The sequence below is a fragment of the Mus caroli genome, unplaced genomic scaffold (genome assembly GCF_978045245.1).
Source record: "Mus caroli unplaced genomic scaffold, Mus_caroli_1 scaffold_11, whole genome shotgun sequence".
NCBI classification, from domain to species: domain Eukaryota; kingdom Metazoa; phylum Chordata; class Mammalia; order Rodentia; family Muridae; genus Mus; species Mus caroli.
The window spans coordinates 46,268,098-46,295,060 of record NW_028227266.1 but is presented as its reverse complement, the minus strand read 5'-3'; the positions used below and the strand labels follow the sequence as shown (position 1 = coordinate 46,295,060).

The 26,963-nt window shown below is 42.7% G+C and overlaps 1 protein-coding gene across 4 annotated transcripts in view; it reads right to left on the bottom strand.

Moving 5' to 3' along the window:
- Nxpe4 (neurexophilin and PC-esterase domain family member 4) overlaps nt 1-26,963 on the bottom strand; it is a 250,204-nt gene that overhangs the window by 8,019 nt on the left and 215,222 nt on the right. Inside the window, exons 1-5 of one of the 4 annotated variants that reach the window (XM_029481188.2) lie at nt 15,650-15,790; nt 15,123-15,317; nt 2,676-2,818; nt 2,195-2,297; nt 1,342-1,444 (exon numbers count right to left, since the gene is read on the bottom strand). In XM_029481188.2, coding sequence (XP_029337048.1) covers nt 1,342-1,434 — 93 coding nt within the window. In that variant the 5' untranslated portion in view covers nt 1,435-1,444; nt 2,195-2,297; nt 2,676-2,818; nt 15,123-15,317; nt 15,650-15,790. Of the gene's footprint in view, nt 1-1,341; nt 1,445-2,194; nt 2,298-2,675; nt 2,819-15,085; nt 15,318-15,649; nt 15,791-26,963 lie in introns of those variants that run through there. The other 3 variants (XM_085844614.1, XM_029481189.2, XM_085844615.1) reach the window with 3 other exon arrangements.

The window sequence follows — 26,963 nt, the reverse complement described above, 5'->3', positions numbered from 1 at the left end:
TGGGGGCATTAGAAAAGCATTGAGCACATGGCAGATACTTATTTGGATTGTCTCTATTGTTTGAAAAGATATTTAAAAATATTCAAGCGTGTCAAATGAAGCAATGATAATGGATCATTGTCATCAGTCACTAATTAGAATCTTTGGTAAAGTCAAAGTATTTTGCATGAGTCCAATTCTTGTGTAGATAATAATGATAACCTATGACCAAAAATATTTGTAATAAGGCAATTCCCTAAGAGCAGTGAGACCTGAAGCTGGACAGCTCCAAGTGTGATCTCAGCTTGAGCTGTAGCGTCAGAGAAGGGCTAACCAGTGCTACAGAGTGAAACCATGTATCAAAATACAAAACAAAATCCTGCAGACAAACACATAAAAGCAACTAGCCACCAGCAACAAAACCTCAACTCCAAAGCTGAGAAGCAACCAATGGAAGAGGGAAATCAAACAGCAGCAGCAACAAAGCCTACAGCTCCACACTGAAACATAAGCCTTACAAAAAACAGCTGTGAGGTCAGAAACTGCACACAGTCGGAAACAGCACACAAATGTTTGAATAGATATTTAGACAGCCTGGTACTGGAGGGGGGAAAACACTTGCCATTCACAATTATAGACAGTGTTTAAAAGGCAGGCCTGTTTCAGTACATAGAAATGAACACATTCCTTCTTCAGACGCTTCCACAAAGCAGGTGCAAGCACAGGATGTGGATGACGTGAGACAGTAACACATTCACATGCAAGCAGCCAAGGTCTGTGCAAGCACACACACACACACACACACACACGCAGACACACACAGACACTCATACACAGACTCAGACACACACAGACACACACACAAACACACAGACACACACAGACACACACGCAGACACACATACACAGACTCAGACACACACACAGACACACACACACACACAGACACACATACATAGACTCAGACACACACAGAGACACACACAGAGACACACACAGACACACACACACGCAGACACACATACACAGACTCAGACACACAGACACACACACACAGACACACACAGACACACATACACAGACTCAGACACACACAGACAGACACACACAGACACGCACACACACAGACACACACACACACACAGACACACACACACACACACACATGACTGTCTTATAAAGCTTTCCACCCCTCATGATTTCCTATCTGTGAGAAGTATCCTCTGCCCCGCATGCATCCCACCTTACACACGAAGGTTTGTAAATCCCTTTCCTCAGACATTGCTGTGTTAAACACTGTGAGCTACATCGGTTTCTAGGCACACAATTTCAAACAAAACAGGAAATGAGATCAACTCCTACCTTCACAGGGTTTCTGAAAACTGTAAAAGAGACCCAGAAGATGACTATAAAAAGCAGCATCCACAGTGACTTACGACTGGCCAGCGTTTTCATGGTTCAAATCCTACAAGACAATTACAGAAGTTTATCACAAGACGAAACAGGAAGTTTTTCATGCAAAAGAGTCACAGCCCTAGATTACTTTGCTCCTTAATTATTCCCAAGGTGACATCTTGGTCCTCCGGGCTTCCCCTTCCACTACCTCCAGCTTCAGTCACTCTGTTAGCTATCAGCTTAGAGCCTACTACCAGCCAAGACACCAAGAACAGGAAGTAGGCAGGACACTTTACGGATTCTTAATTCTTTACAAACATTGACTCTAAGAACTACGTGAACTTCTAGTAGAAGCTAGTCCACCAGCCTTCATATGATCCCTTCCCCATATTGCTAGTTTTTCTGGCACCTCTCAGCCTTAAAAAGAAATACATTAAAACTCATATGTATTGCTTTCTTTATAAATTTTTTGAAGCTTTAGGCAGTCCCCCCTCCCCGTGCCTATCCTTCCCCCTGTGCCTACACCCCCCCCTGCCCCCAGTTAATATGGACATTTGTCTTTGATCTGAAATTCTGAGTTTGTTTCTGTAGGTTTGATAACCCGGGTAGGGATACTGGTCAGCATAGAGATAGTGGATGTCAGCCCAGGATTGTAAGAAAAACGTATCATTTTGCTTGAATACCAATCTTACAAAACTTTCTACTTCTCAAAACTTTCTTCTTAGAAGCACCCCCTGTCCTGGATCCCAGTTTAGACACCAAAGGATTCAGCACCCAGGAACGAATATTGCCCCCCTCTCAACCCCAGTGATTTTCATACCTTTAATCTAAAGGCTCGTTTTGGTCTCATTTCAAGAAACTGGGTGAGCTTGGTGGAGAGCCTGCTTCTGTGGCCAGGGCAGTGCTACCAGTGTACAGCTTTCCTGCACCAAAACATAGCACAGGTACAAGCTGCAGGGCAGAGGGAACGAGCTACTTTCCAGGGGGACTCATGCCCTTCACCCTAAGCAGGAATCTGGTTGACAAACTGCAGTGACCAAGTCAAGCAGGGTCTGAAATGAAGGACAGAATACTCTGCACAGCACATGGAGTGGTCGCAATGGACTGAAACATCAGGGGGTTTGAGTCTGACAAGCAGACAGTAAATACTCCCATGGAAGGTTGAACCCCTATCTGAGCCTTGCTTTGAAGATCCATGAAAATGCACGTTATCTTGTAAACGGTACATGCTGGGCAGAAACAGGGATTGAAGGGGAACCCTCTCAAATATAATGGAGAGCAAATGGTAACAGTGACCATACCTCAGACCAAGCGGAGGACGGAGTCACATGTTCCAAAGCAATTGGATTTGTGTTCTTGTTCTGATAGAGTCCCAGGAAGAGCAGGTAGGTGCTTCAGACACATGCATAGGGCCCATAGGAAACAGCAGTTGGGCTTGTGGGGCCTGTTAATAATAAAATAAATCATTAAACAATAGCTCTGCCACATTCCTTCTACTGTTATAGCTCATAGCTACTTGATTTATTGTTCCTCGACCTGGCAAAAACATCTTGCTGTTAAACTCTGTCCCAGAGCCTCATGGACTTTAGAGATTCCCCTAGCCTCTTTGCCTCTTGTCCCAGCCTATCAGCTTAAAGGTCAGACAGTGATGCTTTGTCTCGATTGCTTAAGTGTTGTAAATGTGGCAAATGCACCTCTTCCTTGTTTTCCCTCTGTAAAAACTGGTTTCCGAGGACTGCCTTGGGTGGCAGCTTTGGATTCCAAGTCCTGATACCAGACTGAGGTTGGTGTCTGAGTGCTTTGTGTGGCTATTCCTGGACCCTAACAGGGCCCCTTTCAGAAATCTTGCTTACATGGCCCTTTCTAAGAGCTTACGTGAATTGGAACAGATCACCAAGCTTCCCATCTTCTTGCTGTTTTAGGTTTTTTTTGTTTTTTTTTTTAGAGTCAGGCTAGCCTCAGACTCCAGTTATTGTCACTTTACCTGCCTAATCTTAACAACAACAAAACAAAACAACATAAACCCCAACAAGCTAGATTCTCTCAGAAAGAAAATGAAGACTTTTCAGCATGCTAGTCATGTTCTAGCAAATGGTGGCTCACGCCTTTAATCCCAGCACTTGGGAGGCAGAGGCAGGTGGATTTCTGAGTTCAAGGCCAGCCTGATCTACAAAAGTGAGTTCCAGGACAGTCAGGGCTATACAGAGAAACCCTGTCTCGAAAAACAAAAACAAAAACAAAACAAAAAAGTTCTAGCAAATGAATGGTAACAATACCTGGCTTCCATAGGATGACTTTTGACTTTATGTAGCTGGGTCTGGATCCCTCAACTGGGCTCTAAAGGAGTCAATAAAAAGGGAATATTTGCAGTGGTTTTGGTTCAGCTGCTCCTGGGAAGGCAGGTGGCAACCACTTCCCAAGATTCCAGGTCCCATGAGCCATTACAGATTTAATGGGCTTTAGTCATATAGACATTGGCAATGTTAACTGACATTAGTTTTATGAGACAGGCATACTAGGTCTTCCTGGCTCCATGAGTAAAGAGAGAATTTTAATCATTTATCAAGGTCATCAAGTGTGGTCCAAAACAAGGTGAATCCCAGGTCCCTGTTTTCATGATTTCTGTCATGCAGAGCACTTTCTACACTCAAACGTACATGACATGAGCAAGTTCAGGTTGCTCCCAGGGACTGCTTATTTATTGCCATTATGCTTAAAAAGTCTCTATCTCTGCATCCTTATGGCTCTATCTTGCCCTAGCATCTCCTGTATTCACCCTCTTCTTCTCTGATTCCTAGAAGCCATGAGGAAGCTCCTCTGCCTTCATGGCCTGGCACACGCCAGACCCAGAGATATGGGCCCAAGTGAGTATGAACCAATGGATTAGAAGAAAAGTTTCCTTGATCCACTTAGACTTGAGCTTTGTACAAGGAGATAAGAATGGATCAATTTACCTTCTTCTACATGCTGACTGCCAGTGGAACCAGCACCATTTGTTGAAAATGCTGTCTTCTTTCCACTGGATGGTTTTAGCTCCCTTGTCAAAGATCAAGTGACCATAGGGGTGTGGGTTCATTTTTGGGTCTTCAATTCTATTCTATTGATCTACCTATCTGTCGCAGTACCAATACCATGCAGTTTTTTATCACAATTGCTCTGTAGTACAGCTTGAGGTCAGGCATGGTGATTCCACCTGAGGTTCTTTATTGTTGAGAAGAGTTTTTGCTATCCTAGGTTTTTGTTATTCCAGATGAATTTGCAAATTGGCCTTTCTAACTTGGTGAAGAATTGAGTTGGAATTTTGATGGGAATTGCATTGAATCTGTAGATTGCTTTTGGCAGGATATAGCCATTTTTACTATATTAATCCCGCCAATCCATGAGCATGGGAGATCTTTCTATCTTCTGAGATCTTCTTCAATTTCTTTCTTCAGAGACTTGAAGTTCTTATCATACAGATCTTTCACTTCCTTAGTTAGAGTCACACCAAGGTATTTTATATTATTTGTGACTATTGTGAAGGGTGTAAGGGTGTTCTTCTCCAAATTTCTTTCTCAACCTGTTTATCCTTTGTGTAGAGAAAGGCCACTGATTTGTTTGAGTTAATTTTATATCGAGCTACTTCACTGAAGTTGTTTATCGGGTTTAGGAGTTCTCTGGTGGAATTTTTGGGATCACTTATATATACTATCATACGATCTGCAAATAGTGATATTTTGGCTTCCTCCTTTTCTTTTTTTTTTTTTTTTCTTTCTTTCTTTTTTGGTTTTTTGAGACAGGGTTTCTTTGTATAGCCCTGGCTGTCCTGGAACTCACTTTGTAGACCAGGCTGGCCTCGAACTCAGAAATCCGCCTGCCTCTACCAGGCGTGGTGGCGCATGCCTTTAATCCCAGCACTCGGGAGGCTTCTTCCTTTTCAATTTGTATCCCTTTGATCTCCTTTTGTCGTCTAATTGCTCTGGGTAGGACTTCAAGTACTATATTCAATAGATAGGGAGAGAGTGGGCAGCCTTGTCTAGTCCCTGATTTTAGTGGGATTGCTTCCAGTTTCTCTCCACTTAGTTTGATGTTGGCTACTGGAAAACCAGAGACACTGAAACTTATAGAGGAGAAAGTGGGGAAGAGCCTCGAAGATATGGGCACATGGTAAAGATTCCTGAACAGAACAGCAATGGCTTGTGCTTGTGCTGTAAGATCAAGAATCAACAAATGGGACCTCATAAAATTGCAAAGCTTCTGCAAGGCAAAGGACACTGTCAATAACACAAAACGGCAACGAACCAATTGGGAAAAGATCTTTACCAATCCTAAATCCGTTAGGGGGCTAATATCCAATATATATAAAGAACTCAAGAAGTAAGACTCCAAAAAACCAAATAACCCTATTAAAAATGGGGTACAGAGCTAAACAAAGAATTCTCAACTGAGGAATACTGAAGGGCTGAGAAGCACCTTAAAAAATGTTCAACACCCTTAGTCATCAGCGAAATGCAAATCAAAACAACCCTGAGATTCCACCTCACACCCGTCAGAATAGCTAAGATCAAAGCTCAGGTGACAGCAGATGCTGGTGAGAATGTGGAAAAAGAGGGACACTCCTCCATTGCTGGTGGGATTGCAAGCTGTTTCAACCACTCTGGAAATCAGTCTGACGGTTCCTCAGAAAATTGGACATAGTACTACCTGAGGATCCACTAATAACACTCCTGGGCATAAACCCAGAAGATGCTCCAACTTGTAAAAAGGACACATGCTCCACTATGTTCATAGCAGCCTTATTTATAATAGCAAGAAGCTGGAAAGAACCCAGATGTTCCTCAAAAGAGGAATGGATACAGAAAATATGGTACATTTATACAATGGAGTACTACTCAGCTATTAAAAACAATGAATTCATGACATTTTTAGACAAATGGATAGATCTGGAGGATATCATCCTAAGTGAGGTAACCTAATCACAAAAGTACACACATGATATGCACTCACTGATAAGTGGATATTATTAGCCCAGAACTCAGAATACCCAAGATACAATTTTTCAAAACACATGAAAATCAAGAAGGAAGACCGAAGTGTGGATACTTTGATCCTTCTTAGAAGGAGGGGACAAAATACCCATGGAAGGAGTTACAGAGACAAAGTTTGGAGCAGAGACTGAAGGAATGACCATCCAGAAACTGCCCCACCTGGGGATCCATCCCATAAACAACCACCAAACTCAGGCACTATTGCAGATGCCAACAAGAGCTTGATGACAGGAACCTGATATAGCTGTCTCCTGAGAGGCTCTGCCAGTGCCTGACTAATACAGAAGTGGATGCTCACAGTTATCCATTGGACAGAGCACAGGGTCCCCAATGAAGGAGCTAGAGAAAGTACCCAAGGAGCTGAAGGGGTTTGCAGCCCCATAGGAGGAACAACAATATGAACTAACCAGTAACCCCAGAGCTCCCTGGGACTAAACCACCAATCAAAGAAAACACATGCAGAGACTCACGGCTCTAGCTGCATATGTAGCTGAGGATGGCCTAGTCGGTCATCAATGGGAGGAGAGGCCCTTGGTCCTGTGAAGATTCTATGCCCCAGTATAGGGGAATACCAGGGCCAGGAATGGGAGTGGGTGGGTTGAGGAGCAGGGCGAGGGAGGAGAGGATAAGGGATTTTCAGAGGGGAAACTAGGAAAGGGAATAACATTTTAAATGTAAATAAAGAAAATATCTAATAAAAAAGAAAAGTTTCCTCCTTCAAGTTCTTGTGTCAAGCATTTTATCATAGCAGCAACACCCCAGAGTAACTAATACAGAAATTTCAGGGAGAAGAATGTTAGCTCTTGAATTCTCAAATGTGTGAAGCTCAAAATTACACAAAGCCAGCTGTATATGTTCCACATGAGTCATCATGTTGTTTGTGATGACATTTCATCTCCTATGAATCCAGGATATGAGGCCAGGAGGTCTACATGGCTTTTGTTTCAACTCCGTGAACTTAGAAAAGTTCAATATTCACAGCATGCGTCTTGGGCTTTCTCTCATTCTGGAAAGGTCTCTTAACCCCCTAAGCATGTAGATGGATCTGCTTGTTCAGAATGTGATGTGGTTGGTTTCTTGAACAACTCTCAAGGATCCTGGCACCTCAGGAGGCGAGTGTGAACACCTAGACATCTGTTCAATCTTGGATCAAACTTTATATGTGGGTTTGCTTGGTTATCCCCAAGATAAAAGAGGAGGTATTTAACTTTAGAAGTTCTAAGAAGCCTTGTTTGTCCTTGGGGAGTGCCTTGGGGAGTTCTTTGCCACTCAGGGCTTTTTAGTTATGTAATTATAAAATAAGTGCATGCCTCTTTTCTTGAAGAAAATATGGGCTAATGTGGAACCACTTGGATGCAGATGTTAACAACATGCATCCCATTCTGGAATATAAAAAGATGCGTAGTTTAAAGTGCAGTGTTTCTCCACAGGACTTATCACTTCTCTCAGGATGACTTTGTCTGGCTCATAATGTGGAATCAAATCTCTCCTTTTGTGAAAGTTATTGCTGCTGTCCTTCAAAGAACCCTGCAGGGAAGTCCTACTCTTACTTAGCTGGCTGTTCATGGCTGATTAGAATGAAGATTTAGACCTGCAGGAAGAAGAAATACAGGCCCGATGGCCCAGGCAGCTCCGGCTGGTGCAGACTATAGAGACAAATGGATTAGGTTTCTCCTGCCTGGTCTGGGCCTGGGCTTTTGAAGTCTGGGATTTGTATTATTTGCAACTGAGCAAACACTGTCTTGGAAAGTCCTGGAGATGGGTTATTGTCTTTTAGAAGCCCTGGAGCAGCCAGGCCCCTACTTAAGAGATGTAGACTTGACCTCAAGGAAATAGTGTCTGCTGCCATTTCTAGAAAGCCCTCCACCCTAGGCTTGGAGGACATTCCAGTTTCCGACTGTCGTGATGATAAAATGCTCTGACCAAAAGCACTGTCACATGGGCCGGGGGTGGGGGTGGGGGGGTGGTACTGTTTCCTCTTACATTCGTAGTGTGTGTCCATCACTGAGGAAAGTCAACACAGGAAGGAAAGCAGAAGCCTGGAGGTGGGAACCACTTTTTGCTGGCTCACTCTCTGGCTCCTTCCTTGCCTTCTCAAGCAGCTTTTGCATGTTGCAAGGACCACCTGCCTAGGGATGGTGGCCCCCACAGTAGGACCCGCCACAACATCAGTTAATAACACAACTCCTCCATAGGCACGCCTATAATCTGATCTGGTCAATCCCTCATTGTTTTTTGTTTGTTTGTTTGTTTGTTTGTTTTTTCTCTAAGATGACTCTAGGCTGTGTCAAGTTCACAAAGTTAAGTAGGACAGAAGGCCCTAGGTTTTAGAGGCAGGATCCTGGACACCACTTTGGACTGGAGTACAAATGAGGAAGATTCTGAAATTCTCTTCTTGTTAAAGGACGAGCTCTGTCCAGGGAGATGCAGTAACAACCCAGTCTGGGTTCCGAGTCTTCAAGTGGAAACGCTACTAGAGCTATGGAATTATTTTTTTGCTTTATAGTATCTTTTTGATAACATCAGACTGATAGTTGCAGACTCTTACTTGCAATTATAACCCTAAATAAAAAACGAGGCAGTCAACAAGAGGCTGAGCATGATGGCACGTGCTTCAATGGCAGTATGGCCTCTGTAGGAGGCACAGAGGTCTGAGTGCTCACAGAGGTGGAATGGACAGGGAAGGATGTACTTTCTAGCCTGATGACCTTTGTGTTATCTGTGTGCCCTGAGATTTCCTGGCGTTGAAAAGCAATGACCCTCTTCTAAGATACAGCACTACCTGTTAGAAAATGCATCAGAATGATCTAAAGGTGTGAGTGAAACAGAGAAAACCTCTAGGTCAAGGTAGACTCCATTCCAAATACTGTATATAGATAAGGAGTCAAAGACTTTGGTACACTGAGGGCAAGCACAATGATTGCAGTTTTAAGTCCAGTCCAGTTCCTGCATACATTAACCCAGCTCCCCACACTAACGACCTAACACTAGGAAACACATGTACATTTAAACCATAATTGTTTGGTTTAGGAAAAGAGCTGACAAAGATTATCCTTTAGGATTGAGCTTGTTAGGAGAGTGGGCCTTGTAACCATGAAGCCTTGAGGTGGAAAAGCAATTAGAAAGGAAGGAACATCCTACCAGAGATAGTACGACAGGGTCCCAAAGGGATACTGAGGCTTCTCTCCAACTTCCAGAGGACACTTGGTGTGACTATGGTTCAGAAGTAAGGGTGCCTGTCACCAAGGTTGCCACCCAGTTCAGTTCCCCAGGACCTATACTAATGAAAGGAAGTAACCAACTCCTGAAGGTTGCCCTCTGACCTCTACACACGCACTGTAGCACATATGTAATGTGTACATACGTAATGCACAAAATGTAACAACAAACAAAAATAAACCTGGAAAAGAGCTTTGTGAAGAGAGGTAGATGAAAAAAGTCAGGAGAAGATAAACACATAGACAGTGTGGTGAGGGCAGGAGGAAGGGAGGGAGGGAGGAAGGAAAGGAGGGAAGAAGGAAAGGAGGGGAGGAGGGAGGGAAGGAGGGGAAGAGGGAGGGAAGGAGAAGAGGAAGGAGGGAAGAAGGAAAGGAGGAAGGAAGGAGGAGAGGAAGGGAGGAGGGAGGAAGGGAAGGAGGAGGAGGGAAGTAAGATGGGAGGAAGAGAGATAAAAAGGAGAGGGGGGATGTTCTATGACCATATAATAATAATAAGTCACTCAAGTCTATTCTATTTTGTACAAAATGTACTAATTTCAATCCAAAAATGAAACGTGTAGAAAGGTAGAGGAGAAAATGAGACATTCTTCATATGATGTGGGGCAAATAACAGGTCCAGATCCAGCTATGTCATGGAGATGGGAATTTTCTAGCAGAAAGTTAAAAATCACTTTATAATCCCACTAAAATCAGGGACTAGACAAGGCTGCCCACTTTCTCTCTCCCTATTTAATATAGTACTTGAAGTCCTAGCCAGAGCAATTCAACAACAAAAGGAGATCAAGGAGATACAAATTGGAAAGGAAGAAGTCAAAATATCACTATTTGCAGATGATATGATAGTATATATAAGTGACCCCAAAAATTCCACCAGAGAACTACTACACCTGATAAACAACTTCAGTGAAGTAGCTCGATATAAAATTAACTTAAACAAGTCAATGGCTTTTCTCTACACAAAGGATAGATGGGCTGAGAAAGAAATTAGGGAAACAGCACTCTTACACCCTTCACAATAGTCACAAATAATATAAAATACCTTGGTGTGACTCTAACTAAGGAAGTGAAAGATCTGTATGATAAGAACTTCAAGTCTCTGAAGAAAGAAATTGAAGAAGATCTCAGAAGATAGAAAGATCTTCCCATGCTCATGGATTGGTAGGATAAATATAGTAAAAATGGCTATATCCTGCCAAAAGCAATCTACAGATTCAATGCAATTCCCATCAAAATTCCAACTCAATTCTGCACTGAGTTAGAAAGGGCAATTTGCAAATTCATCTGGAATAATAAAAAACCTAGGATAGCAAAAACTATTCTCAACAATAAAAGAACCTCTGGGGGAATCACCATGCCTGACATTAAGCTGTACTAAAGAGCAATTGTGATAAAACCTGCATGGTACTGTTACAATGACAGACAGGTACATCAATGGAATAGAATTGAAGACCCAGAAATGAATCCACACACCTATGGTCACTTGATCTTTGACAAGGGAGCTAAAACCGTCCAGTGAAAAGAAGACAGCATTTTCAACAAATGGTGCTGGCACAACAGGTGGTTATCATGTAGAAGAATGTGAATTGATCCATTCTTATCTCCTTGTACAAAGCTCAAGTCTAAGTGGATCAAAGACCTCTACATAAAACCAGAGACACTGAAATTAATAGAGGAGAAAGTGGGGGAAAGCCTCGAAGGTATGGGCACAGGGGAAAAATTCCTAAACAGAACAGCAATGGCTTGTGCTGTAAGATCAAGAATTGACAAATGGGACCTCATAAAATTGCAAATCTTCTGTAAGGCAAAAGACACGGTCAATAAGACAAAAAGACCACCAACAGGCTGGGAAAGGATTTTTACTAATCCTAAATCTGAGAGGGGACTAATATCCAATATATACAAAGAGCTCAAGAAGCTAGACTCCAGAAATTCAAATAACCCCATTAAAAATGGGGTACAGAGCTAAACAAAGAATTCTCAACTGAGGAATACCAAAGGGCTGAGAAACACCTGAAAAAATATTCAACATTCTTAATCATCAGGGGAATGCAAATCAAAACAACCTTGAGATTCCACCTTATACCAGTCAGAATGGCTAGGATCAAAAATTCAGGTAACAGCAGATGCTGGCGAGGATGTGGAGAAGGAGGAACACTCCTTCATTGCTGGTGGGATTGCAAGCTTGTACAACCACTCTGGAAGTCAGTCTGGCAGTTCCTCAGAAAATTGGACATAATACTACCGGAAGATCCAACAATACCTCTCCTGGGCATATATCCAGAAGATGTTCCAACTGGTAATAAGAACACATGCTCCACTACTCAGCTATTAAAAACAATGAATTTATGAAATTCTTGGGCAAATGGATGATATCTGGAGGATATCATCCTTAGTGAGGCAACCCAATCACAAAGAAGTCATTAGATATGCACTCACTGATAAGTGGATATTAGCCCAGAAACTTAGAATACCCAAGATACAATTTGCAAAACACAAGAAAATCAAGAAGAGGGAAGACCAACATGTGGATACTGCATTCCTCCTTAGAATAGGGAACAAAATACCCATGAAAGGAGTTACAGAGACAAAGTTTGGAGCTAAGACAAAAGGATGGACTATCCAGAGTCTACCCTACCCAGGGATCCATCCCATAATCAGCCACCAAGCCCAGACACTATTGCATATGCCAGCAAGATTTTGCTGAAGGGACCCTGATATAGCTGTCTCTTGCCTGGCAAATACAGAAGTGGATGCTCACAGACACCTATAGGATGGAACACAGGGCCCCCAATGGAGAAGCTAGAGAAAGCACCCAAGGAGCTGAAGGGGTCTGCAACCCTAGAGGTGGAACAACAATATGAACTAACCAGTACCCCCAGAACTCGTGTCTCTAGTTGCATATGTAGCAGAAGATGGCCTAGTTGGCCATTACTGGGAAGAGAGGCCCCTTGGTATTGCAAACTTTATATGCCCCAGTACAGGGGAACACCAGGGCCAAGAAGCAGGAGTGGGTGGGTAGGGGAGCAGGGTTGGGGGAGGGTATAGGGAACTTTCAGGATAGCATTTGAAATGTAAATAAAGAAAATATCGATTACATTCAGATCCAGCACACTCTCTTGTGTCTGTGTCTATCTGTCAATTCCCACTGACTCTATGCCCATATGTCTGAACCTCTGATTCCCACAGGTTGAGGGAGGCCGATTAGGCCTGGTTTGTGGCAGAATGGTGGCTGAGCAGGGACCCCAGGACAGAATGCTGCAGGAGAATGCTAGCTTCCAGAATGATTCCTGTGACAGGCTGACCTGTGAGTTCCTGAGAGCCCTGACAGTGGTGACAGGAAAGCTGTATTGAGCACACAGAGAAGGAGGAATCGGGGAGAGCAGACACTTGCAAGCAGAATGAAGAAACTCTTCCTATCTCCACCACAGACTACAGCAAGGAGAACCAACCTGGTGCTGACTTAAAATAAAAACCACTAAAAAAGCTGACTCGTGAGGCAGAGGGACTGGTACAGAGAACGAACAAGATGTTTTTGGCCATTCAGGCCAACTCCCCTATAGCTGTGAAAGCTTGTGTTCCTTACCAGTATGCTATATTGTTAGATAACTTTAAGAGTTAAGATCACCAATCTTGGCAAGTCTTTTCATATTAATTAATTCTTGTCAATTAACTAATTGTGTAGATCGTAACTTAGACAAGGAATCTGCTGTTATGATTTTGTTAAAGAGACCTGCTTACGTTTTGCTGCCTGTAGACTTAGGAAATCATCCTTGGTTGGAGAATTCAGGATTTCAAATGTTGAAAAGGTTAAATGAATTTATTAGACCAAAAGAGATGTGTTACAGCTCTGATTTTAGGAATTACTGCTTTAATTGCAATTTTAACTTCTTTTGCAGTATCTACCACAGCTTTAGCTCAGCAACGACATACCTCTCATTTTGTTATAGATAAACTGGAGGCAAAGGTTAATGCTTTTTTAAAAAAAGGTAGTTTTAGCAATAGATTGAGACAGGATATAGCAAATGTTAAGGCTAGGTTAACAGAAATTTCAGATATTAGCAGAAGCCATTTGGATACTTGGAATATTGATGAATTGGCCAGAGATTTAAAGAATAACCTAAGTGCATGGAATCCCTTGGATTGGGTTCAATATATAATCTTGCTTGCTATTATTACTGGAATTATTTTATTAGTAATCATTGTGTTTCCACTCATCTTTAGAGTTCTTCTGAGATCTGTAGCTACCACAAAGCGGGACATTCTGGAACTTCGTCTAAAAAATAAAAAACGGGGGGAACTGCTACATCCATTCCAGTAGTGACAAGCACGACAGGCCCCAAAAACCTGGGCGCTGTCCCGAGACGAAAAGTTCACAGAAAATTAGTCTCCTGGAATCGTGGCATCCTGTATAAAGAATGCTCCAATGTCCTTGCTTTAGTTGGTAAACGGATCTGTGTGCTTTCCCTTAATATTGCTTTATTACAAGTGCTCCTAAGGATTGATATTTTGACATATAGCTAAGTTTAGATTCTAGGCAGTCCTTGATCCAACCTTGGGCATGGATAGCTAAGTTACTGCCCTACACGGCAATTTACCATTATCTAGGAAGAAGGACGTTTGTGACCTAAAGAGGAACCAGAGTAGATACTTAGAACTATAGGTAGCTGAGTTACACCCATACACAAGTATTTACAATAGCCTAGGGGAAAGGTCAACTAGAGTAGGAACTATGGCAAGGGCATGAAGATTAAGTGGACCTTAGGTGGAGCTGTTTTTGATCCCAGTTGTTAACATTGAGTTTTACCCCAGTTGGTTCCTGCCAGTTTTTCCATGTTTGTATTCCTCTGTTTTGTGTAAGAATCCAATAACCTCTTTGTGTCACCCAACTTCCCTATTTTCTTCTGTATAAAAAGTTTGATGTTCGATTTGACAAATTACATTCAGATCCAGCATTAAAAAAAAAAAAAAGAAAATATCTAATAAAAATCACTTTATAAAACTTTTTTAGAGGAATTGGAAGTAAAAGAAAATCAATTCTACTTCACTTTTATTAATTTTCACAATAATATTTCTTTGTACATAACTAACTTGACTGCTGGCTTCATATTCCTTCAGGATAAAGAGCTCCTGGAAAAAAGTTACGGCCTTGCTTATCTTAAAAAAACAAAAAACAAAAAAACCCACAACAACTTCATTTTTAAAAGTCATATTGCTAAGACTCTGCACATCTGGACCTGTTACTTGCCCCACTCATAGGAATGTGTGCTTTTCTCCTGTGCCCATCTACATGGTTTCATTTTGGGGTTGATAATGGTATATTTTGTACAAAACAGTATAGGTGCTGTCCAGTGTGCCTAGTCCGTGCTAAAGTCAAATGCACAAGAAAGGCCTGAAAAGTGCAATGGGGGAAGTCAGGAAAACCATCTTGAAATCCTTATGTTGTATAGGAAGTAGTATGTTAGTTACCCATGATAGTTCTGTGAGTCATTCAACAACGTCATACCATAGCAGGATTCTGCAGCAAGGTGAGAGTTCCTGGTCAGGTCCCACCTAACACATTCCAGTGAGGCAGATGACATCCAGACCAAGGACACTTTGTTACGACACGCATTTCAGGACAGTGCCATGGAAGCTCATGGTGCTGTGGATTTGTGTTGGCTCCTCACCTGATTGATTGCCAAATGTCAGGTTTTCTCATCTGTTAAAATATTAAAGGGTCAGCTGTGAGTCACATGTTCACTCAAAACAGGAACAAAGACAAAACATGCAGACTTAGACTGGTCACCCTGGGACAGCTCCTGCACGCTCCCCAGGTCACGGTTTGGAGGTAGCAGGTGACAGTATTACACCTTGCTCTTTCAGAAGAAATGGCATCCTTCGTAGGGACAAGAATGGAACTGATCTGAACAGAAGCTACCACCAGTGTCTCCCAGCTGCTGTAGCCACCACGTGCAAAAAGTATGCTGTGTTCTTTATGCCCAAGGGTGCCTGCTGCTTCCGAGACCAGGGCATGCATGACTGTAGATGTACCTATGCTGACTCCTCAGGACTTTCTCTCTTGGTTAGCAGCCAAGGTTGAGGTGTGTCCATTGTTCACCCTGCCTGTGCTCATCTGCTATGTTTCTTCATATCAAAGGAGGTTGAGGATGGAGAGATGGATGACCATAGCAGTTTTCTACTCTCTTCTGATAGACTTCAGGATGCCTTTCCAAGCTCGAAGGCAGCTGGTGTCTAGCTGAACTCTTGAGTTTGGAACCAGTTCCATCAGCAGTGGATATACAAGCATGAACTCTTCCTAATCAGTGGAAGCCTGGGCAATGATCAGATGTGCAGCTGCCTTGGACAAATCAGATTTGTTCAGGAGTCAGAATCCACCCCCACTCCCCAACCCCCCGTGACTGCTTCCTCCCCACTCCCTCCCTTTCCTGCCTTCTCTCCTGGTCTGAATCCTCCTCAATGCCTCTCTTTCTGCTTGCCCCTTCTCCTCTGCCTTCTCATCCTGCCTCCTCCTCTCCCATCTGTCCTCCCTGCCTTCCTTACCTGTCTGCCTCTGTCTCCCAAGTAATTGGGATTGTAGACCTACACCATGAAGCCTGACTCTCTTGAAATGTTGAAATAATGGTAGAATTTAGAACTTACAGTCTTTTACTGTAGCTGAGCAAAGACTTGTGCTTTTTAAAAAGTGTGAGTTGTTTATGTCTTCAGGAATGTAACTTCCCCTACAAATTCTTATCTGCAATCAGCCATCCGTGAGCAAGCAAAGTACTTGGCGTTTGCAGTCTATAAAGTGATAATTATCTCTGACCAAGGAAACCTGAAGCCTGTTATTGCATATATTCATGAATTCTAACTTGCAAGATTAGTGTCATGTCCACAGAGGGATTTTGTAGTGTGGTTTCTGCAGATCAAATTCAAGAGGGTCACCCAGCTTATAAACTTATACTAAGACGTTACAAACAATTGTGGGTCCTAAAGAGGATGTTTTGCTTGGCAAGAAATATTTCTAAAACATTAAGATTACTACAAACACCAAGATAAAAAATAAATTCAGGGACTAGAGAGATAGTTCAGTGGTTAAGGGTACTGGTTATATTTCCAGAAGATCCAAGTTCAATTCGAGCACCACATGATAGCTCACAGCCATCTATAACTCCTGCCCTGGGGGATCTGATGCCCTTTATTGGCCTTCATGGACATTGCACTCATACAGGGTACAGTCCTACAGGCAAAATACCTGCATACATAAAATTAAAAGGTTAAGAAAAGCTCTTTAAGCTCTCACCTTCTTTACTCTCATCTCTAGCCCTCCTCTCTCCCCCGCCCCCCACATGGCCATGGATGGCCTCCCTCTTTCTACCTTCTTTCTCCTTACCTTCCTACAATAAAGCTCTAAAACCAGGGGAAAAAAAGAAAGAAAAAAAGAAGGGAGGAAGGGAGGATGGATGGATGGATGGATGGATGGAAGGAAGGAAGGAAGGAAGGAAGGAAGAAAGAAACTCAAATGATTTGGAAAAATAAACCAGATAAAGTAAGCTAAAGAGGAGACTGGGCCACTGTGAGTACAGCCAATCTTCCACATCCATTGGCCCTCTCACAGTGTGTTCAACTAACCAATGATCAAAAGTTTTGAGACAAAAACTTTATCTGTGCCATATGTTTGCATGTGCAGACATTTTGTGCTCTAAATAATACAGTAAGTCGGCTGTGTTAGTTCGTTTCCTGTTGCTGTGATAGAGCACCATGACCCAAAGCAGTGGATGGAAGGAAGTTTATTTCTGTCAGGGGTTAAGTCAGAGGGCTAAGAGGTCATCTGAGAGGGAGGAGTAGCAGTGTACCACAGGCAGCACAGAGCGCCAAGAGGAGAGATCTCAACCCTGAGCATGTGGCCAGCCTCCAGTGACGCACTTCCTCTAAGAAGGCTGTACTTCTCAACCTCCCCAGTCAGTGTGACCAACCAGGGACCAAGTCAAATGTTTGAGCTGACGGGGACATTCTCATTCAAACCACTACAACATTTAATTTCCTTAGTTGGTCCTTAGAGGGACCACTGAACAGTAGTTTTTAAAAGAGGGATTGATAACAAGGTGTTATGGAGAGTAAATGAAATGATAAAAGTAGACATGTCCAATTATCTTACTAGAAGGAAAAAAAGATACAGCCAAGGGGAGGAAATGGAACGCAGAAAGCGGCTTGCAAGATCTCAAACTTTATTCCAAACATAGGAAGGGCAACCTGAGTTCTGAATGATTTAATCCAGAGAAAGACAAATGTGCCCTTTAAAGAGCCAGATGGGACATATTTTAGGAGGAATGAGTTATAAGAAAGAAAATGGATGCTTCTATTCAAAAGAGCCTTGTGGAATTTGATTTGAATTAGAGCTGTCAATATAGGCACATATCTTCAAAATATACGCGCAGATGTAAGTTTGTACCTATGCAAGGGTTTGCACACAAATGTATTCCCAAGCTCTGATCTCTGAGTTAGTCTACAATAACAATACCCAGTATCCAGATCGTGATTTCAAAACTCTCCAATAAAGAGAATCAGAGTTCCTTGGAGAAGCATTTGGTTCACTCTGGAACTTTGACATGGAGCGTGAGAAGATCCTAGAGCACCTTACAAGGCTTAGGAATTACAGAAAGAAGGAAAGAAAGAAAGAAAGAAAGAAAGAAAGAAAGAAAGAAAGAAAGAAAGAAAGAAAGAAAGAAAGAAAAAGCGAGGAGTGAGAGAGAGAGAGAGAGAGAGGGAGGGAGGGAGGGAAGGAAGGAAGGAAGGAAGGAAGGAAGGAAGGAAGGAAGGAAGGAAGGAACCAGAGGTCAGGTCAGAAACCTAACCTGTAAGAATTCCAAGTTACTAAAGTGCAAGTCACACATTGGGGGATCACTGGTGGTGGATATAGCCAAAATAAATTAAAAACCTGTCAGTCTATTCTGATAAAAATAAACAAGTACATTGTACTGTGACAGAGGTGAAATAGCTGTCTACTGCAGGAGGACTCTAAGCAACAGTCAGAGTAAAGAGAATGCAGAGTGGCTGGGTAATAATAATTGCAGTAGCTAAGATCTGTTGAGTCTGAGGTTGGCTCAGCAGTCAAGACTATGTACCATTCTTGAAGAGGTCCTGGGTTTCGTTCCCAGAACCATAGTGGGTGGTTCCCAACTGCCTGCCACTCCAGCTGCAGGGGCTCCAACTCCCTTTCCTGGCTTCCATGAGTGTTTACCCTCCAGTGCACATACCCACACTCAGGCACTCATAACTGCATATGCTTAAAAATAATAAAGCTTTTAAAAAAGTGATTGCAATGAATTTCAAGGACAGTGGGTCCAGGTTTGAGAATAAACAAGAATGTCTTTCTACCAGCGTAATTTCAACTTTCAAAATGGAAAAAAAAAGTCATTTTCCAATGGAGAAGATCAATAGATCTCACCACACCTCGTGATTCAAGGTTAATGTCTTCAGAACATCAGGGCAAGTCCTGCTTCAGGCCTGCTGAGTTGAGAAGGGCACACCAGTTCTGGGATATTCCTGAGAAAAATAACCATGTCAATGTACTCAGGGAGATGGGAGGTAGAAGAAATTTGACAGGCATTCTACAAAATATCTGGCACCATCTTCCAAAATGTATGAACTGTCACAAATTTGCTTCACTCTTAAAGTTTTGTATTACATTTAATTGGCGAGGGATGGGGAAATCACTAAGGTGTGCCTATGTTGGTCAGAGGACAACCTCCAGGACTAGGTTCTCTCCTGCCACCCTGTGCGACCTGGGTATCAAACTCAGGTAATTAGACGAGCGCCCTTTCCCCACTGACCCATCTTATGGGCCATCTTTCAAAATGTACGATCACGAAAAATGATGACAAGTTACTGTCAGAGGGAAGGAGAGGAAGAAAACGTGACAACTATTCACAAATGCAGTATAAATCGAACTGGATGTGGGGATAGAAAAGGGACATTTGCGAAAAAGCGTATGAAATCAGAATTAAGTTTGCAGTTTGGTGGATAGCCTCCGACACATCAGTATTATATTTATGATTTGAACACTGCTGTTTGAACAGGTGTTACTGCTGTCTGAAACTGTATAAGGGATGTGTGAGCATCTTATGCAACTTTTCTGCAATTCTAAAATCGTTTGAATGGTGACTGTCCCCTAAGGCACATTTGTTAAAGGTTTGGTCCCCAAGATGGCTTGACTAGTAATTCATAAAGCCTTTGAGAGGTGGAGTCTTAGATTATTATTGTCATGGCAAGAAATCTAACTTTAAAAGGATATTTTGAGCCTGGGAAATGGTTCAGAGTCGAAGTGTAGTGCACGTATGAAAACCAGAGTTGAAAACCTCAGACCCCATGTCAATGCTGGGTAGATATGGTCACACATCTGTAATTTTTCAGGGTCAAAAAGCAAATACTGGGAATGGCTAGAGCAGGCTGGCTACCAAACTAGCTATCTCGGTGAGCTCTGGGTTTGATAGAGAGACCTTGTCTCAATGAATAAGTTGGAAGAGCAATAGAGTAAAGATAGAGTAAATAGAGTAGAGATATCAACACTGGTCTTTGGATGTATGCCCACACATAAATGCACTTACATGCACACATTAAAAAAGGAAGAATAAAAATGAAAATACTTATTTTGGTTCATGGTTTCAGTCCAAGGTTGGCTGGTGTCTTAGTTAGGGTTTCACTGCTGTGAACAGACACCATGACCAAGGCAACTCTTACAAAAACAACATTTGGTTGAGGCTTGGCTTACAGGTTCAGAGGTTCAGTCCATTATCATCAAGGGGGAGCATGGCAGCGCCTAGGCAGGCATGGTGCAGGCTGAGCTGAGAGCTCTACATCTTCATCTAAAGGATGCTATCAAAATACTGACTTCTAGACAGCTAGGATGAAGGTCTTATAGCCCACACCCACAGTGACACACCTATTCCAACAGGGTCACACCTTCTTAGTACTAGTCCCTGGGCTGAGTACATTCAAACCATGGCAGCTGGCTCCACTGACCTGGGAGTATGGATGAGGCTAGGCATCATTAAAGGCATGATGGCACAGTAGAGAAAACTGCTTATCTCATAGTAGCCAGGAAACAGAGAGATAGACAAAGAGAGAAGAGGATAGGGGAAAGCTATCCCATAGCTGTCTCTTGTGAGACTATGCCGGGGCCTAGCAAACACAGAAGTGGATGCTCACAGTCAGCTATTGGATGGATCACAGGGCCCCCAATGGAGGGGCTAGAGAAAGTACCCAAGGAGCTAAAGGGATCTGCAACCCTATAGGTGGAACAGCAATATGAACTAACCAATAACCCCCCGCCCCCAGAGCTCGTGTTTCTAGCTGCATATGTAACAGAAGATGGCCTAGTCGGCCATCAGTGGAAAGAGAGGCCCATTGGTCATGCAAACTTTATATGCCTCAGTACAGGGGAACGCCAGGGCCAAGAAGTGGGAGTGGGGGGAAGGGTATGGGGGACTTGGAATGTAAATGAAGAAAATACCTTTAAAAAAAAAAACCCGTGTCTCAGTTACCTACTTGCTAACTAGGCCCTGCTTCTTCATCTTCCCACCTACTAATAAGGTCATCTACCAGTGGATCAACCCACAGGTGGAGCCAGGGCCCTCATGGTCCAATTGACTCCCCAAAGTCCACCATCTGGCTTGCTTTCTTTCTTTCTTTCTTTCTTTCTTTCTTTCTTTCTTTCTTTCTTTCTCTCTTTCTTCCTTTCTTTTGAATTTAGAGACAGGGTTTCTCTATGTAGATCTGGCTGATCTAGAACTCACCCTGTAGACCAGGCTGGCTAGAAATCAGAGATTAAAGGCATGTGCCATAGCTGCCTAGCTTGGCAGCAAGCATTTAATATTTGAGTTTTGTATTCAAATCCTAAGAGGCCTTGTAAATCTGTAGATCATGGGAGGAACACCCTTTAAGGAAACTCACACACACACACACACACACACACACACACACACACACAGAGAGAGAGAGAGAGAGAGAGAGAGACAGAGACAGAGACAGAGACAGAGAGACAGAGTGACAGAGATATATAGCGAGATCCCTAATAGTGACATCATTAGAGCATCAATTGTTACCTTGTCACAAAAATTGGACAAAATTCACATCATCATTCATTACTAAGGAGAGATTTTGGTGGCATGAGTCATAATCAGAGCCCTTTGAAAGTAGAAAAGAAACCCAACCAGTGCAAATGAACGAGGCACATCTAAACTTTATTTCCTCATCACTACCTACAAGGACACTACTACCATTTTGTTTGAGATGGTACTTCATTGTATGGGACAGTCTGGTGCATTCTGGGATGTTCACTGTTCTTTGCCTCTTTCCCTAAGCTCCTGTAGGAAGCCATAGTCTTTACAGCAATGTCTAGGGTTTCCAGATCTCACCTAGTCTAGACGACGAGATCGTAAGTGGAAAGAGCCTTTCATAAAATTGTTTTCGTGGAAGGCAGGAGGAGTCACTTGAGGTAATTATGCTTATGAGGGAATGGGAATGGAAGACGGCAGGTCAAAACAGATGTTCTGAGCACTAAAGAGTCTTTTCAGGTCCATAAATTCACTACCAATGGTACAAGCTAAATCTTGGAATTGTACTATTTCCTTTCAGAAACAATACCATAAAAATAATAGACAATCTAAAGCAGTACGTGACCTGTGTGTGTGTGTGTGTATGAGAGAGAGAGAGAGAGAGAGAGAGAGAGAGAGAGAGGGAGAGAGAGAGAGAGGGAGTGATACAACCTCTGAGAATCATTGTATAAGAAAGGGGAAAGGCAACAGACGATACAGAGCAGCATCAAACCTGAGCATCATTACAGGGTGATAAGGTAGAAGCAGAAAATGTACAGAGGAACAGGTGTTCAGAGGAAAAAAACTAGTGGAGGAATCTAAATCTGAAGTCAATTACGGAGCTAGAAGATCAGGTTAAAGAGCTCTTTTAGAACCCAAGGAGAGTAGAGTTGAGAGAATGTGAAAGGTCAGCTAAAATGTATGGAACAGAAGAATAAAAACATCGGTATGTACCTAATCTATGCTTTTCAAATATTTATTTATTTAAACTTAATGTGTATGGCTGCCTGGCTGCCTGGCTGCCTGGCTGCCTGCCTGCTTGTGCACCCTGTGAGTGCAGTTCCCTTGGTGTCCAGAAGGAGGCATTGGGCCTCCTGACATTGAAACTGGGGTTACTGACTACTGACTATAGTGAATCACCATGCAAAGGGTGGGAATTGAACCCAGGTCTTCTACAAGAGCTTTTAAGAGTTGAACCATGTCTCCAGCCGTCAATATCTATATCAAATGGAAACCCCAGCAAAGTAAGGGGTGGGGTGGACCTCAAAGAAACAAAGAGCAATTCATTATCTTCAAGAGCACATGAAGACAAAGAGTCGCTCAAATACCATACGGAGTCACAAAGGAAATCTAGACAACTTGCAAATTCCTCATTTAAATGTAAATAAGAATGAAAACGTAAAGTATTTGGCAGTAAATAATGATGAAGGCACTTTATATTGAGCCTTGAACATGCCATCAGATTTTGTCAAGAAGGAAATACGTATATATGTAAATGCAGTTATTAAGTAGCATTGTGACTGAACGGTTCTGACGTTGGTGGCACATGCACTAAGATGGGCAGGAAATGGAAGACCTGCAAGGTCTCGGTGCCAGGAAAAAGACCAAATGAACGAGTTACCCAGGTCAAGGGCAGAGAGCAGTACAGTGAGCCGGAGAAAAATGGAAACAAGGAGGTGGTGAAGATATCAAGCTATCAATACCAGTTACAACAGTCAGAAACAGGAAAACTGGTCAACATATTATAAGCGATTATTAGCGAAAAAGTGGGGGAAAGTGAGACATTTTCAAGTAAAATTGAGAATTAGATAATTATACAATCAATTGAGGGTGTAAAAAAGTGCCTATCACACATAATGTAGGAAGGCTTTTTTTTTTTTTTTTAAATCATGAGGGAAAAATTGGAATAACCTTATATCAGCAATTTACAAAGTTTGATGTGGTGGCTATAGTTTTTGAGGCCTAATCCTTACAAAATTGATTGGAGGAGAAATAAAAAGAACTAAATTAAAACAACAGCAACAACAGTAATTATTCTGTGCACAGTGAGCTCTCTCCAGAGTGTGGCCATGGAGGGAGAATGAGAAACTCCTACCATGTCAAAACCTGAGCTCCACCATAGTAGCAGCCAGGTGATCAATCCTGATTGGGCAGGGAGGGCAGAAAGATGGGGACTGAAGGGGGATTGGAGGGGGGGCTCTCTTCCTGGGGGACCGAAGGGGGATGGAGGGCTGAGGGGCCTCTCATCCTGGAACTATTGAGTCTCCTTTCAGAATATGTTAAGGCTTTAGAATTTTCCTAACTTACTTTTAACTTTTGCTTTATTTACGCATACGCTATTATGTTTATTTCTATTTTCCTTACAGAACCTCTGCATACATATTATAGATTCCAGTTTCGTGTTTTTATGGGATTCCTGAGTGTGCAAATGAATGGATCTCTGTATCTGTTTCTTACGACGTCTCTTGGCCTCTTTCCTTCTGCCTGTTTGCTTTGTCCTTTCCAGTGTGTTAGCTTTTGTTATATGATGGCATATCATTTTATTATATTATATTGTATTGTATTTTACTATTTTCCCTTAGAAGCCTGCTTATTTTTCTAATGAGAGACAGAAAGGGGGTGGATCAGGATGAAAGGAGAGGTGGGGAGGAACTGGGAGGTTTAGAGAGAAGGGAGACTGTAATTAGAATATACTGTGTGAGAAAATAATTCAATAAAAAAATTACAACAGGATAAACAGTCCCCCGTGAAGTCACATAAGACAGGACACCTCTTGCAGAGCCATATTTCAAATGTGAATGTTTTGATAGCTGTAAACCGTGCTTAGTGCAAGTTCCTATGATCTTCAAGGACACACTACTCCTTTCCCAGTTTCAAAACCGCAATGTTCTGGGAATCGTTGATTTTTTTTTTTTTAAGACTTGGTTTACAGTGAAAATGTCCTTGCCCTCTTGTGCAGCTCTTATTACTTCCTGTAGCCATAATCATATTCAAGTAGCCACCCTATGATCTCACTTCTTCTTCTTCTTCTTCTTCTTCTTCTTCTTCTTCTTCTTCTTCTTCTTCTTCTTCTTCTTCTTCTTCTTCTTCTTCTTCTTCTTCTTCTTCTCTCCTCCTCCTCCTCCTCCTCCTCCTCCTCCTCCTCCTCCTCCTCCTCCTCCTCCTCCTCCTCCTCCTCCTCCTCCTCTTCTTCTTCTTCTTCTTCTTCTTCTTCTTCTTCTTCTTCTTCTTCTTCTTCTTCTTGTCCTGGCTGTCCTAGAACTCACTTTGTAGACCAGGCTGGCCTTGAACTCAGAAATCTGCCTGCCTCTGCCTCCCAAGTGCTGGGATTAAAGAAAGGCGTGAGCCACTACCGGCCGGCTCTGACCAACGCTTTTCAAAAGTAGCCATTGAGGAAGAAACTTAGGTGATGGCTCTCCCCCTACCCCCGTGCTTCCTGGCTGCCATAATGTGAACTGTCCTCTGCCACGCTCTCTCTGCCACTATGGAACCAGATCTCTGAGCTACCAGCAGACACAAACCCCGTCTCCCTTAAGGAATGTCTGCCAGCCATCTTGTCACAGTGATGGAAACACATCTTTTCTTTTCTTTTCTTTTCTTTTCTTTTCTTTTCTTTTCTTTTCTTTTCTCTTCTCTTCTCTTCTCTTCTCTTCTTTTCTTTACTTTTTTTTTTTTTTGAGACAGGGTTTCTCTGTATTGCCCTGGCTGTCCTGGAACTCACTCTGTAGACCAGGCTGGCCTCGAACTCAGAAATCTGATTGCCTCTGCCTCCCGAATGCTGGGATTAAAGGTGTGCACCATCATGCCCGGCTGGAAACACATTTCAAAGGGACAGCCACCACTGTTTTACATGAATGCTCCTTGTCGCACTGAAGTGAAACTGTTAACCTGGTTGAAACCTCTAGTAAGCAAGGAAAACCTCAGAGCCACCACGAACTGCTTGAGACCTTTTTCTCGGTGGCAGCCATAAAACTGCAGTTTTCTAGGACTCTCCCCAGAAGTCCTGTCTGCAGGGAAAGGGCTTCTGCTAAACTCCTTGTGCAAACTTAGTGGTTCCTGGTTCTGCCTTGTCAGACTAATTCTATCCAAGACATCTCAAGAGCCACCTTATGTATCTTTCTTATAGAGAAGGGTGGAGAGAGGGCTTCCTAGAACCCTCTTGAGATGAAACTTGAGAGTCACCAAAATGGTTTCTATGGCTAATACCCTCTCAGAAGAAGAGTCTGTGCCCACACTTGAGTCCATTGTTATTTTCCCCTACTCTCCTCTGGGAAACACATACTGCCACTTAGAAGGGTCTTTCTCCCAGCGCTGAAGCCTATATTAAAATCTCTTCAATAACATTTCCAATTCTGCATCACTCCATCCCTTTTGTCCTGAGATCCTTTCCAGTGTCCAAGCTGTGCATTGTAGTTTGGCCTGAGTTGGGGGCCCTGAAAAATCTAGGGGAGTGCCTCAGTGTGGGGTAGTGTGCAGCTGTGTTTCTGTTCCCTGACCACTGACAAAGCTACCTAAAGTTCCCACTCACTTGAAGGACCTTTATGTTTTCTTTTCTCTTTTCATTCTTTTGGTTTTTTTTTTCTTTTAACCATTCCTATTTCTTTCATGTCAACTGCTCTGTTTAAGGCTGTTTGTTTATTTCTCCTTAAGTGAATTGCGGCACTGTCTATTATTTTTCAGAAAAACCATCTTGTCTACTTATTTAAATTTTGCTGGTTAATAAGTTTATCATGCTCTGTTCCCCCTCTCCTTCCCATACACCCCCTGTCTTCCAGTCCCATATCTTTCTTTTTCCCAACCAGTCTTAAAGAGAATCACGTTTCAAGTGTTTTCAATGAACCTGATGCCAGCTTTGTCAGCCACCTGCTCCATATACAAAACACATTTGGTCTTTGTTCCTGACTCCAGACACAGCATTCCTAAGGGTAAGACACGAGTGTCATCTGTCATTCATATGAAACTATTTGGTCATATTTAAGCTCACACCAAGAGAATGACCTAGTATGGGGCCTCAACACTGCCAAAAAACATGTTGAAAAGATAACAGCGTTCTGTCACATTCCTCCAACAGTGAAATGCAGGAGCGAATGGGTTGGCTAAGGCCCCTGTGTTCTGGAAAGATAACATTTCTAGAAGAGTCTGGGGAGGTGTGGGTGACCCTCCGCCTAATCCCTCCCCCACTGTGTGACTGCATTTGCCTGTTCACCTTTGCATCGTTTCTAATAAACCAATAATAGTAACCTGGATGCTTACCTGAGTGCCGCTAGCTG